The following is a 14898-nucleotide window of genomic DNA, read 5'->3' on the forward strand; positions in this document are numbered from 1 at the left end:
ATGTATTCTGCACCGGAGAGTCAGCGCTTGCTCTCCTGCCATCACAGCTCCTCAAGGAGTTGAACTGACCTTCCCTTTGGTAGTGGTTTAGCTGGAATATTTACTGCTGGATCTAACCCCACCACCTCTACTGAAATGTGAGTGCCATGATTTTAGAAGCACTTCTCAGAGGGATCTGGTAATCTTTCCACTGCAGACACTCAGACGGCAAGGAGAAGCTGCAAGTATGGCCAGGCGGACCTGGCCTGGCCAATGATTTTGGCTGGGGGCAAGTTGCTGGTCTTAACCCGGTGCTTAGGTTTTTGGAGTGCTATGCTCTGTGAACGCCTGGCGGATCTGAAGGATGCGTTGCCAGCCTCCAGGTGGTGGCTGGAGATCTCCTAGAAACAGAAATTAATTCCCCTGGAGAAAATGGCTACTTTGGAGGGTGAACTAAATGGCATTATGCACCACTGAGACTCCTCCCCTCCCTGAACTGCACCTTCTCTAGGCTCCACCCCCCAAATCTCCAGGAAATTCCTGACCCAGAGCTGACAACCCTAGATCATGTGTCTTAGCGGGGAACAGAGCAGGAGGGCAATGTGTGGATGCCCTGTCTGGGGCAGGTTGCACAGTATTAACTGGGAAATGCTTTACCAGGCAGGCAAGCAGGTGATAGGCATCCATGCCAAAGGTCCCAGCAACAGTTCAGCAGTCACCTTCTTGTTTAGGTGGAAGTAGAAGAAGGTGGCCAGAGGGAGGGGGTGGTCTGGAGTGAGCAGCTTCCTAAGGCTCATGGCCCACCTGCTGCTTTGCCCCACTCACACTCCCAAATCACCCATATACGAGGGTTCAGGCAAGTGCGAGCCTTTTTTTAACCACTAGCAGATTTATTTTTCATATGTTTCTATTAAATTTCTTAGCACAGAAAACCAAGCATATGGAAAGAGCCTTTGAATGCCATCCTTCTGTCAAAGCCGCCCACAACCCATTTGCTGACAACCCTCCTGGCTTCTTCGTTCACAGTTACGCAAGTCAAGTGTAGAATGTTTCTTCCATCTTTTTTTTTTAATGCAGGAAGCCCCTCTCCCCCGCCATCACACGCACATGTATGATTGGAGAGTGTCCCAAATGTACGTTACTGAGTGTCTGGGAGGTGATTTATTAACTTTTAAAGTTTGGATTGCCCCTTTGGTGGCAGGGTGCTCCTCTTCTGCACTCAACTTTCCATAATTTCTCTAGGATTCCCCTTTGAAATTTTTTTTATCGTGCAGGCTGCGTGCTGCTCCACTTTGCAAAGGCACAGTCTTTCTTCCTCAAGAAAACCCCAAAACTGGGACCAGCAGGATGGCTTCTCCCCTGTATTTAAAGAAAGGTTGCATCCTCTCACCCAGTCTCATCCCACCCCCATGCATGCAGACCATTGGGACTTGGGAGTTTCACACATGTGATTGGCCAGAAAGATCAGTGGCTCACCAACCCCTTCTGGCTACTTACAAAGCATGCTGGAAGGAAATGCAGCTGGGTTCAGCCAGAAAAGACCCTTCTTAGGCAAGAACAGAGCTCAGGATCCCGTAGTTGGGCATGAACTGTTTTGCGGACCAGCGTTGGTTCTCTGGCTTTATAAACCAACAAAAGCTGAGCAAAGAGGGACAAAAGGAAGGAAGGGAGGCTGATGATTCTGTAGCCAGCATTGTTTTCTTTGTTCTGTTGTTTGCTTTTTATTTTTTCTGTTTTGCACTAATAAAATAATAAAAATTAATTTTAAAAAAGGCTGATGTTAACATATTGTTGGAATATTCCAGACAACTGCCATGATCTGAGTGAAGAACTGACACACATGCCCTTTTTAGAGCCATGTGGCTGCGCCTGAAGCTCTCTTGTTTTGCTGCCTGAAGGTCCTTCTAATCCGCCCCAACAAATGCATCTAAACTGGGCACAAAGTAGGGTTGCCAGCCTCCAGGTAGTGCCTGGAGATCTCCCGGAATTACAACTGGTTTCCAGGCCACAGAGATCAGTTCACCTGGAGAAAATGGCTACTTTTGGGAGGGGACTCTATGGAATTATGCCATGCCAAGGTCCTTTCCCTCCCCAAACCCCACTTTTTCCAGGTCTCTCCAGGTTTCACCCCCCAGATCTCCAGGAATTTCCCAACTTGGAGCTGGCAACCCTGGCACAAAGTCTGCCTGTCTCTGTCAGTATCCATTTCTTGTCAGTGGTACAAAAGAAGGGCCAGCTGCCCTTGTCTGACATTTCTTGCAGCTCCACAAACATGGCTGAAATGCACAGGGGTCCGGTTTTGGTTTGCTGGCCTTGGTGGCTAGTTTCCATAGCCAGGAATCAGGGCTGGGGCAGGCAGCTGGGGGTGGTGGCTGAAGCTATTAGGCACTCCCATGCTACAAGTGGGAATATCTCTAACAACAATTTGACAACAATTTAGCTCTCCTTCCCCAAAAGATTTTGGCCCAGAAAGAGAGGAACATGTTGATTTGAGATGGTTGGGATGCTACCCAGAAATGGTCTACTATTTTTTTTCCCAATCAGAATAAAGTTCTGTAGAACTCTGATACTTGCTTCTCTGCTGATGCCATGTGCCCAGTTTGAGTCAGTGTGGTATAGTGGTTAGGACTAGGATCCCAGACAAGGATCTGGGAGACCCAGGTTCAAATCCCCACTCTGCCATGGAAGCTCAATAGGTAATTTTGGCTGAGGCACACATACTCAGTCTAACCTACCTCACAGGGTTGTTGTGATAAAACAGAGGAGGGGGAATGATGTAAGCTACTTTGGGTCCCCATTGGAGAGAGAGGCGGTGTATAAATGAAGCAATTAAAAGTTTTAAAAGATCATTTTCTGACCCACATTGGCTCCTATCCCAAGGCAGCAACTACTCTAAAAAGTAAGAAGGCAAGAAGTGTTTTATCAGGCTCTAGTTGGTTTCCAAATAATTCAAGATGGGTCGACATATTAGTCTGTAGCAGCAAAATAAAATAGCAGACCAGACACCTTAAAGACTGGAATGCATTCTATTAGTCTTTAAAGTGTCACTAGGCTTCCGTTTTTTGTTTTCAAAAATATAATGATTAAATTAAGTTATTCATATGAATTGATAGGAACTGAAGTTACATTATGTGTTACATTAAGAAGAGATTGATAATGCTTTCTACCTTTTTTTGTAAAGGCTCACATGCCTTTAACAGGGGTTGCATCTACTTATAATGTGTGACCTTCACCAAAGTGTCATCCTAACTTGGGGCTGCTCTATGCTTTCAAGTCCCTCTTAGAAGATAGGAAACCTGGTCTAGTAAGCAGATGTTAACAGACTAGCAGGCTAGTTTTGATGTCTTGGGTAACCTGGGCCGTTCCCACACTATTCACCTTCATCCGGTTCTAACTCGATAATGTGACAGTTTAGATTCTTGTATATGGTATTTTAAAATGTTTTGTTATTATAGTGTTGTTGTAACCAGCCCTGAGCCTGCTTGTGGGGAGGGTGGGTAAAAAATCAAATAAAATTTAACTAATGCTGCCTCAAAGCAGAAAATCCTGAAAGGCAAAGCCACAGAATGGCCTTTGCCTCCTAATCCTGTGGAAACAGACTCCTTAGTGTATGTGGAATCAGTGTGCCATTCAAAGCCTGTTTGGGGGGAGGCGGGATTGCTTTTGCTATTCATCATTCACAAGAAAAGCCCGTGAATTGTCTTTTGTTGTTGTTATTAACATCAATTTGATAAACTAAGCAAAAAAAATGATAGGATCCAATAGATACTGCTTTTTGTGAAGCAGAATGATTGTTTTTCAGCTGACCTAAATTCTTGTTCTACTCTTTCTTGCTGCCCCTGTATCTCTTTTAACATAATTTTGCAGCCCTGACAGTGGTTTGCTCCTGATTGTTTCTTTTAACAGCCTCTGAAAAAGAGAGACAGGGCAAAATATCAGGTGCAGGAACCTGCAGCCCTCTGGATGCTAGCCACAATTGATATAAATAGTGTTGCTGAACTTTAAGAAATCCGAATGCATTGTCATTCCACGGCTCTAAGACCTGTTAAAGAAATCTGAGCTGAACAAGAACAGCTGAATCCAAGATGTGGTCTTGAGGAAGGCTTTACTCTTCTGTGCTGGAGGAGTGGGGGACACAGAAGGGCTTGCTTCTGCATCTGCTTAAACCCAACTCCTTGCCAGACCATTTGACAAGCTTTGCAAAAATAGATTCTCAATGCTTGGTTCTATCCTTCATTTTCTTCTCTTAGAAACAAAAGCAGTCCCTCACCTGGGGGTTCCTCCTCCTGCTGTGGAGACCTCCTCTCATCACAGCTCTGTGGTGGTCACACTCGAGGATCTGGACCTCTGGAACAAGTTTCACCAAGTCGGAACTGAGATGATTATCACTAAGTCTGGACGGTGAGCTAACTCTTGACAAGGAGAGGAAGCTGAACCTCTCAAAAATGACAACGCTCTTCACTTTCCATCATAAGTCAAATTATCCTTGTTGGGGAGCAACATTATTTCCTCAGGCCATCTCTTAATATTCATCACCTTTGACTATAAATTCAGAATTTCTTAATGTAATTTTTAAAATTGTGTTTTAAGACACAAAGCCAGTGCCTAATCAAATGCCAGGAAAATGTTATGTATTAAAAATCCAAACATAATAATAATATTAATAACATTTGATTTATATACCACCCTTCAGGACAACTTAATGCTGCACTCAGAGCAGTTTACGAAGTGTGTTATTATTATCCTCACAACAATCACCCTGTGAGGTGGATGGGGCTGAGAGAACTCTGAGAGAGCTGTGACTGACCCAAGGTCACCTAGCTGGATTCAAGTGGAGAGGTGGGGAATCAAACCCAGCTCTGCAGATTAGAGTCCCACCACTCTTAACCGTTACACCAAACTGGCCCTGTCAATGGAAAAGTAAATTTAAAACAATAAACAAAATTCCAGTACAACAATAAACCCAAAGAAAGGAAAAACGAAATTATCCAGAAAAGCACTGATTAAGCAAGTTCCTCAGGTATCTCCACGGATGGTAAACACTGTAAAAGTAATCGTTTACAGTGTTTTTAAAAACTGGGAAAAAATCCGCAGGAGTGCATGCACAAAGAGAGCTGCTGTAGCATAGTGGTTAAGTAGTTAGGTTGCAAATCGGCTTTCTTCTGATGCGAATCCCACTACTGCCACAAGCTGACTCCTCTCAGCCCAGCTCCCCAGTTGTATTGTGAGGATAATAATAACACTGACCTGTTCACTGCTCTAGGTGGGACACTCAGGGCTTTTTTTCAGCTGGAACGCAGTGGAACGGAGTTCCGGAACCTCTTGAAAATGGTCACATGGCTGGTGGCCCCGCCCCCTGATCTCCAGACAGAGGGGAGTTTAGATTGCCTTCTGTGCCGCTGAAGCGGCGTGGAAGGCAATCTAAACTCCCCTGTCTGGAGATCAAGGGGCGGGGCCACCAGCCATGTGACCATTTTCTCCGAGGGCAACCTACTGAGTTCCACCACCTCTTTCCCCAGAAAAAAAGCCCTGGGGACACTAATCTGTCAAGAAGAGTGATATATAAGTGCGCTGTTATTGTTGTTGTTAGCAGTTTCACCTTTAGATGATCAAAAAATCATCTAAGGGGGACTAAAAACAGAAGTAGCCATATTGGTCTAAAGCAAAGTCCAATGCCCAAATCCCTCACCAAACCCTGCCCTCCCCAGGCACCACCCCCAAATCTATGGGAATTTTCCAACCTGGGGTTGGCAAGCCTACAGCACAGTGTGCAGGCTTTTGAGTTTTCCAGAACTCTTCATCAGGCTGGGTGTTAAGAAACAAAAAGGGGAGAGCAGAAAAAAAGATCTCTCATCTGGCCACGATCTTCACGTGTCCTTTTCAACCTCTATAGAATGCTGAGGTGGCTTTGGTGGACATGGTATCAGGATGCATCCTTGGCATATTGGGAACAAGATGCAAAAATCTGAAGCCCTCCAGCTGAAAACATAACATCCAACAGTTGACATCCAAACGTCTCTCTGATACCAAATGGTACAAACAGACAGGCCAGGAGGAAAGTATGATTCCTTATATTTACAGGATGCTGACAAAGAGGTCTTTTATTATTATTTTTTTGCAATTTAGGACTGAGAAATATTCCCCCCCCCCAAACATCCCGTCTGATGAAGAGTTTTGGAGAAAGCAAGCAATGAAAAGCTTGTATACTACATTATGGCCTTAATAAAAAGGTATTACATGGCTTCTGTTTTTGGATTAAGACAAAAGGGAATCCCCAGAGTTGTACTTCTTTCTCTGCTAAGATTAAGGTTAAAAAGAAATCAACAGCAGCTTCGGTTTCCTGTGATAAGTGTTTCTGATAAGTACAAAGTCTGGGAGGGAGATTAGTATTTTTAATTTCAGTCCCTGGAGAGAAATTGTGGGTATCTTCTCACTTTTTTGAGGTTAAACCATTTCCTCTCTGCAGTTTTGGAAGGGAAGTCTACCGTGGTTCTTAGACTGTAAAGAAGGGGCTGCTTTTGCTTCTACTTCTCTCTGTTTTCTTATTAGGCATTTTTAATAGTCCTGAGGACTAGAAACTTGTCTGAACAAAAACTAAAGCCATATTTTATGAGCCTGAAATCTGTGTGCAACAGCCATCTACTTTGTTTTTAAATACAGTTACATCGATCCAAAAGTAAGACAGATAAGAAAAATCTTGGCTAGTGTGTCTGTTAGGGGAAGTTGCCATCAACCTCTAGGGTCCCTTTTAAAAATCTAATACTGTTACTTCTGTCACTGTCTTTGCTTCCTTCTGCAGACGAATGTTTCCCCAATGCAAGATCAGAGTCTCTGGCTTGATCCCTTACGCCAAATATCTGATGCTGGTAGATTTTGTGCCAGTAGACAACTTCAGGTACAAGGTAAATTCGTTTCCTAGTTGGGTGAACATTGTGGCAGAAGCCACCAGCTAGCTACAAAGACAGAGGATCTGACCCCTCTTCATCCATTGGAGGGCTCAGCTTATTGGGGGAGCTTATTTCAAGCTGTGTGTGTGTGTGTGTGTGTGTGTGTGTGTGTGTGTGTGACTAGCAATTGGAATTAGTGATTAGTTGTTATCAGAGGAGGATTGTAAGCAAATTCTGAGTGGATTAACAACTAAAGCCCATGGTGTTTGCAGCACCCAAGTGAATGTGTGGGTATTGACCCTGAGGCTTTGTTTGTTCACCAAAATACTTTGCAAGTATTCTAATCTTTCTCAGGAGGCCTCTGGGAAGCATGAGTGAGTGTTATTGGGATGTAGTACTTCATGAGGCCAGTGACACTTCTTTTAAACCACAATTCCTCCTGCCCCCTGATCCCCTAGACAGAATTATTTCTCACATCTATGCTACTGAAGACACATTTTGTCTGCCTTCAATTCAGAGAGAGACAGAACTATTTCTTGTTTAGGAAAACCTGGGGTGACTTCCCTGGCTCCATGATTCCCTAAAACAGCCATCCATCACCTGGGTGATGGAGTCTGTATGAGGCCCACTGTCCAGATGAGCAGTGGCTTGAGAGCTAGGGTTACCATCCTCAAGGTGGTGCCTGGAGTTTTCCTGGCATTACAAATGATCTCCAGCTTTGAAGGGCAGCCTCTATGGCATCACATACCTGCTCAGCCCCCATCTTCAAACATCAGCCTCCCCAGGCACATACCACCACTACCTCCCAAATCTTCAGGGATTTTCCAAGCTGGAGTTGGCAACTCTAGGAGTTGGGAGGAGTTTCTCATGGGCCCCACACACCCTAGAGAGAAGCTTGGTAAAAGGCCATTAATTGTCTGTTCTGTAAGGAGCATTCTCCCTGTGTTTCTGTGTGAGTTGCTGGCTGAGGTTCTTCAGGGTTGGGTAGGCAAGTTTGCTGCATTTCTGTATCAGCAGTGGTAGAATGACCTAGCTGCATATAATGCAGAGCTGCAATTCATGGATGCAGACTGGGATGCATATGCAATGGGCAGCCTCTTTCGTAGGCAGTCACATTGCCGTTGAGGGCTTGCAAAGATGTAATTTGTTTGGGTCTCAGGCTTGGGAATAAATGGTGGCCTTGATTTCTCCTAACAACCTACTCGGTCTGCAGTCCTATCACTTCTTAGCTTTATGTTTCACAACACATCTTGGTGCTTTTCCTCAGTGGAACAAGGACCAGTGGGAAGTGGCTGGCAAAGCTGAGCCTCAGCTGCCCCGCCGGACATACGTGCACCCTGACTCTCCTGCCCTGGGCAGCCACTGGATGAAGGAGCCCATCTCCTTTCAGAAGCTCAAACTGACCAACAACACCTTGGACCAGCAGGGCCACGTAAGCTGAAGTCTGGAGTGAGGTGTTAGGTTAAATGGCGGGGGCTGGCCTCCTTCTCAAGCCCTTTTATTGTTTATTTACTTCATTTATATCTCATCTTTCTCCCCAATGAAGGCCCAAGGTGGCTTACATCATTCTTCTCTCCTCCACAACAACTCTGAGGTAGGTTAGGCCAAGAATATGTAACTGGCCCAGGGTCACCCAGCAAGCTCACTCCTCACCCATCCTACTGACCAGGTCTCTGTCTACTTGCAGACGGCAGATGCTAAACAAATGTGAAATATGAGTGGTTCTTTGATCCTAAAAATGGGAGAGCTGGCAGGCTCTACCAGCTCTTTCGAGAAATAAAAGGCCCCATTTTTCTCCTACCCCATCAGCAAACACGGCTGTTCTGTAGGCCTGGAAGACAATCCCAAAGTGAAGCTCTCTGTGTGCAGTGCCTTCTCTCTCTCTCACTTCCAGACGGTCCTTCACTCAATGCACCGTTACAAGCCTCGCTTCCACATCATGCAAGCAGATGACCCATTCAGCACTCGCTGGAGCTCCTTCCAGACATTTAGCTTCCCAGAGACAGTCTTCACCTCTGTCACTGCATACCAAAATGAGAAGGTGTGTGTGTATTTCTGTGCAAATATAACTCATGCTGGTCTTCCCTTCTTTAAAAAAAGGCCTGTAGCTAGCACCCTGTGAAAATCACTGGCAAACAGAATGGCCTTGTAATGCTTCCTAAAAACCTTTGGAGATACCCCACCACCCATATTCCTTAGGGAGCTCTTTCCATAGGAGGAGAGCTACGGGCTGCGATCAAGGCCAGATGGGCTTCCTTAAGCAGGGGAACAGGCTATAGGTGGCAATCTGAGGACTGTAGTTGGTGCACACGGACATATGGGTAGAGATGCTCTTTTAGGCTGCTTCTGCTGTGTTTCAAATGGACAGTGGGCATACTCTGTTGGAAACCTATGCTCAAAGCTCCAGCAATTTGAAACCCTGAGGATAGTCTCAGAGGCAGGGCTTTTTTTCAGCTGGAATATGGTGGAATGGAGTTCCGGAACCTCTTGAAAATGGTCACATGGCTGGTGGCCCCGCCCCCTGATCTCCAGACAGAGGCAAGTTTAGATCGCCCTCTGTGCCGCTGGCGTGGAGGGCAATCTAAACTCCCCTCTGTCTGGAGATCGGGGCGGGGCCACCAGCCATTTTCTCCGAGGGCAACCCACTGAGTTCCACCACCTCTTTTCCCAGAACAAAAGCCCTGCTCAGAGGTATCATTGTGCATGAACCATTGCTGATGTGGAAGTCATTCCTCCCCACCTCATGCAGCTGGAGGGGGCCTTACGACAAAAGTTCAACCCCTTCGGCCAGAAACAAGTGGCTCAGAGTATTACTTAAACACAGCTGCACAAGGCTTGGCCAGCTTCCCATAGAAGGGGGCAGAAAATTAGGGAAAATTAAGCACATCCGCTAGGAACTGAATAATGCAAAGTGTGAAAAAGTGAACAAGTGTGGGCAGGGGCAATAGATGGCATGCATTAATGAATGACAGCTCTGCCTGCAATTTGGTGGAGCACAGAAGCTGGCAAGGTAGGGAGGTGAGCTCTATTCTTAAACCAAGTTGTGCACACTGTGGGTGAGGGGAGGACACCAGCTCTATGGGGACTGATGCTTAGTGCTAGAGTACATGCAGATGGCCTCAGGTTCAATCCCTTTAAAACATCTTGATGTCATGCAAGACTTCCGCCTGAGACCCTGGAGAACTGTTGTCAATCCAAATAGACACCGCTGAGTTAGGAGGAGCAACAGACTGACTTGGTGAGGCAGCTTCCTGTATGTTCAACCTTCAAGCACAGAGATGCAGAGGAGTTAGCCGCGTTAGTCTGTGGTAGCAAAATCAAAAAGAGTCCAGTAGCACCTTTAAGACTAACCAATTTTATTTTAGCATAAGCTTTCGAGAATCAAGTTCTCTTTGTCAGATGCCTGATACAGAGACTGGTCAAATACAGAAGAGGAGGAGAGAGAAGAGGCAATTAGGGGGGGAGGGGGAGGGAGCAATCAAAACATTCCTTTGCTAGTATATGTAAACATCAAGCACAGAGATGCAAGTGGGTTCTGACTCAGTCTTATTCTTTCTTCAAGATTACAAAACTCAAGATCTACAACAACCCATTTGCAAAAGGCTTCCGAGAACATGGGAGGAACACACGCAGGTAACAGGCATCTCTGGGTGTGCTCCAGATGATGCAAACATGCTCATGTGCTGCTCCTGTTTGCTACCCTTCATGGTAGCAAAATCTTCCCTCTTATTTGCCTCTTGCTGAGCTACTTTTGGGGAGCCCTATCTGCTGCATCTCAGGGTCTAGTACACCCATTTGCTGGTTGCAAAGAGGCAGATTTTCCTACCCACACCCCTATGTAACAGTATGGCATACAGTGATGTTGGAAATGAACTCCTAGAGGGGGGAAATGCCCAGTCCTGTGGTAGCTTTACCTGTGTCCTGGATCACTTCCCTCTGCCCTTAAGCTATCAGGACCAGGGCTTTTTTTCAGCTGGAACGCGGTGGAACGGAGTTCCGGAACCTCTTGAAAATGGTCACATGGCTGGTGGCCCCGCCCCTTGATCTCCAGACAGAGGGGAGTTTAGATTGCCCTCTGCGCCTTAGCAGCATGGAGGGCAATCTAAACTCCCCTCTGTCTGGAGATCAGGGGGCGGGGCCACCAGCCATGTGACCATTTTCTCCAAGGGCAACCCACTGAGTTCCACCACCTCTTTTCCCAGAAAAAAAGCCCTGATCAGGACCATTGAGGTCCAGAACCCAGGCCTAAGCGTTTGGTGCTTTTTCCTCAGGGAGGGGAGAGGCCAGAAGAACAGTCCAGCCAAAGGTCAGAAGAGACCAGTGATGGAAGAACTCAAACCCGATGTGGAGGAACTGGGTAATATTATCAAGGCAACAAATGAGAGAGGCATTGGGTGGATGTGCAACATGTCCGAAGAGACACCTGCCCCCCCACCCCATTTCCATGACATCTGGCCCTAACCTTCGGATATAATGGTCAAGGCTAATATTGGTGCTGTTTGTTTGGTCTAATCCTGCATCTGGCCTGACTCCACTGAAGACTGGACTTGTGAATAATTGCACAGGGTGGGGAGAAGGGGGATGTGATTTTTTTAAAATGCATATAGAATCACAATTCTGTATAAGCTGTTTGAATACTGTCAATCCCCACTCCATGCTCAGTTCCTGCAGATAAATTATTTCATTGGCAAATGAATTTGTGTTTGTAAAATTGAGCCGGTTAACACAGATGAAACTGTAGTATTTCTCAGTCATTTTTTTCCGAAACGAAACCTAATTGGCATCCATTCTGGATCTGTATACTTGTATTGGGAATAGGACAGGGATCAAAGCTCCAAAGGCTGCACACCAGCAGCAAACGTGAGAGAAGCTAAGAAGGCTAGTCTAAGGGGCAGTGAGTGGCCTTGACAGCCCAAGGTGGTGGAAAGTGCCATCAAGTCACAGCAGACTTACGGCAACCCCCTGCTGGGATTTTCAAGGCAAGAGAGGTTCAGAGGTGGCTTGCTGTTGCCACTTTCTGCATAACAATCCTGGACTTGCCATTCAAAAGCTAACCAGGGCCTATCCTGCTTAGTTTTTCAGGGCTGAAGAGATCAGGCAAGTCTGGGCCATCCTAGTCAGAAAGCCAGGGATGTCCAGCCAATCCCTGCCCTCTGATGGATTAATTTCATTACCACATTAATTAGATTTTCTCTCTCTAACCTATACTGTGACTTAACAATGGGAGTCATTCCAAGTTTTGTTTCCATTACTGAAGTGATCCCATACTGTTTCTATTTGCCGAGGTAACCCAAATTCAGCTGTAAGAAAAACTGGATTGTTATGACTCCTGCATGTCTTACTTTGCATAATTAATTCTGCACCTGTACAGAGTGTCTAAACTATATCCCCACTCAAGTGGGAGGTTTCCAAGGAAAAGTAGCAGGAGATGAAACTTACCACCTGGAACTGGGAAAGGGAGTGTATAATTTATTAATACACAGTGTAGGTCTCTGCGGCTGTCGCTGCAAGCAGACTGGTTTCCTTCCTCTCCTGTTGTCCTCACTCATTTTTTGTCACTTTGTCTGCCAGACTTAGACAGAAGTGAAAACACGGTGGTGAAGGAAGAGAGCCTCATCATTCCAGTCGGTAACAGCTGCCCCTTCTGGGTCTCAGAGCAAAACAGCGCCCACACCATCCCTGCACAGTCTCCACCTCCAGGGGAGCACACAGAATCACCTGCCCAAGAACAACACACGCCAGCACCACCATCCTCCTCCCAGGCATACAGGCAAGAATCAGCATGGCACTGCTGGACACAGCAGGGGGCGGGCGATGTGGATGGAATCACCACCGTGGTTGACTTACAAGAATTTGGCCAGCCTTCTTTGCAAATACCAATTTTCTTAAAAACTTCACTTCTTGTTGTAGCATGTCGGGAAAAATATTGGGCAGAGACCTACCAACTGCCATTCTGCTTTCTATGACTTCAGGAGCCCTGGGGCTTCTTTGCAATAGGGTTCTTCCGATAGCTAGCTTTGTGGAGCCTATTTTGCAACAATAGGAGCTCAGTGATAAGAGACCCTTCTTCTTTTTTGCAACCCTCACCTGCTTTTCTTCCTCTTCCAACATCTTCTCCTATACCACCCCCAACTTGTCTCTTTACAACATGGCAAGATACAGCCCTCTCTTTACATTCCTTAGATGAAAATTCTGACCATCTTTAATCCTATTACTTCTTTCCCCTCAGCCACGTGACTGCTATCTAGTGCTCTGCTGCGAAAATCATTCGTCTTTGTTCTGGCCATTCAACCCCCCTCATTAAATCCTTACGTTGGCCTCCTGTCCACTCCCAGATCCAGCCCAAACTCTTCACTCTTTCAAAGCCTTCCATGACTCTTCTCATATCCTGATACACCCCTGTAATATGTGCTCCTCCACCCACACCCCCATCTGTCCAAAGGTCTCCTGCCCCTTCCAATGATTCTGCCATTTAAGCTTCAAATACCTATGCAATGCTTCCCTCTAATCCCTCTCAAATGCAACCTTTTCTGTTAGGTTTTTGACATACTAGAATTCCTTCTCAGCCTTACCTTCTGTAAAGCATCATGTACTTTGATGGTACTGTAGATATATAGTCATGTATAGTAAAGTCATATAAATGTATTAATAATAATCCTGGCAGATCTTTCCTACAAGAAGCAAAGCAAAAAGATTCGGGCTGAAAGAGTCAAGAGGACCCAGAAATGGTAGGGGGCATAAGTGAGTGGTTGACTGGAGCCATTGGAGACAGGATGAAGGGTAGAGTGGGAAAGGAACTGCCCTATTTGGAAGCCTCACCAGCCTAGAGCTCCAGTGTTCATCTTAGGTGTGATAAACAACATAGGATGTCACCAATATCTCAGACTGTCTTGTTCCAACCAGGCAACTGGCCCCAAAATTTCTAGCCTCAAGGACCCTCTGCTTCAGTTTTCTCACCCTGAGATACAAATGAACTCTTAACTTCTGTCTTTAATCCCATCTCCCTTCCCCTTTTCCATTTAGGTCCCATGAGATGGAGGATACTGCACTGCCAGGCCCTACCCAGGATGTCATTCCTCTGAATGAGTTTCGGGCCAGACCCCGCACATTGGACTTAGCTGTGGTTCCTGAGCAAGATGCCAAACAGCTTTCAGAAAGTTTCACCAATCTACCACCACTTTCCATTCCTTTTCCACCTCCACAGGATTATTCTGGGATGGTTGATCCTGCTGGGAAACCAGGACTCCATAGGCCTATGTACAGTCCCTATGGCCCTGATCAAAGCCTCAACCAGTGGATGGTTCCTCCACCTGCCCAATATAGGGCTGTTACCTATTCTGCATTTTCCACAGACTACAGTTCCCAGGGGGCCTCAGGACCTGCCCATGGCAGCATGGCAGACTGGGGCCAATACTCTTTGTTCCCCTATGCCTGCTGGTGAAGGCAAGGAGGCAAGTTCCTAGTATGGGAAATATCAAGGACCCAGCAACAGGAGCCATCCGGAAGGTGTTGCAGTTCACTTAAATTCACTGTATTGGCTCCACCCCACACACTGACAGGTGTTAATTTGAAATTTACAGCCAGTACATTTGTACTAAGAACCCCAATGTCACTTTTACCTATTCTCATTAAAATGATGGAATGCAGCAGTGCCCTCTTCCTTAGTTTTTGCAATGTGACAATGTGAGACAATAGACAAATTAATTTGTTTCCCTATTAGAATGGAGGCTTTTGCATCCTGCTTTTTTCTGATCCCTGTATTTTCTGCTCTCCTTACATATGACCCAAACAAGACAGTATAAATTTCAGTATTCTGCCTTAGAACTGGGGCTGCTATTCAGTAGATACAAGATCACATCTATTGTGTCTTTGCCCCATTGCTTTTGCCGCATACACCAGTGACTTGTAACCTGGTGTAATACATGAACGCATGTGTGAGACACTTTTGTGAGAGCATACCAGGAGCACAACTCAGAGTCAGCTGATGGAACAGAATTCTGAGCCACTTGTTGCTCCTCACGAAATGTAAGAT

The 14898-nt window shown here is 45.9% G+C and overlaps 1 protein-coding gene across 1 annotated transcript; it reads left to right on the plus strand.

The window, feature by feature from the left end:
* Nucleotides 1-774: 774 nt before the first annotated feature.
* On the plus strand, nt 775-14307 carry LOC129340956 (T-box-containing protein TBX6L-like). Its single transcript, XM_054995853.1, has 9 exons — nt 775-835; nt 4230-4380; nt 6779-6881; nt 8134-8298; nt 8761-8907; nt 10429-10499; nt 11138-11223; nt 12438-12636; nt 13890-14307. The coding sequence occupies exons 1-9, from the start codon at nt 775-777 to the stop codon at nt 14305-14307; spliced, it is 1401 nt and encodes a 466-aa protein (XP_054851828.1).
* The last annotated feature ends 591 nt before the right edge of the window (nt 14308-14898 follow it).

This window comes from Eublepharis macularius, chromosome 13 (genome assembly GCF_028583425.1).
Source record: "Eublepharis macularius isolate TG4126 chromosome 13, MPM_Emac_v1.0, whole genome shotgun sequence".
Classification (NCBI taxonomy): domain Eukaryota; kingdom Metazoa; phylum Chordata; class Lepidosauria; order Squamata; family Eublepharidae; genus Eublepharis; species Eublepharis macularius.

Excerpts from the sequence above, each read along its gene's own strand:
- LOC129340956 (XM_054995853.1), top strand. The coding sequence starts at position 775 with ATGGCCCACCTGCTGCTTTGCCCCACTCACACTCCCAAATCACCCATA. Across the intron at positions 836-4,229 it reads ACCCATATACGAGGGTTCAG|AAACAAAAGCAGTCCCTCAC; the intron begins GCAAGTGCGAGC and ends TTCTTCTCTTAG. Across the intron at positions 12,637-13,889 it reads TCCTCCTCCCAGGCATACAG|GTCCCATGAGATGGAGGATA; the intron begins GCAAGAATCAGC and ends TTTTCCATTTAG.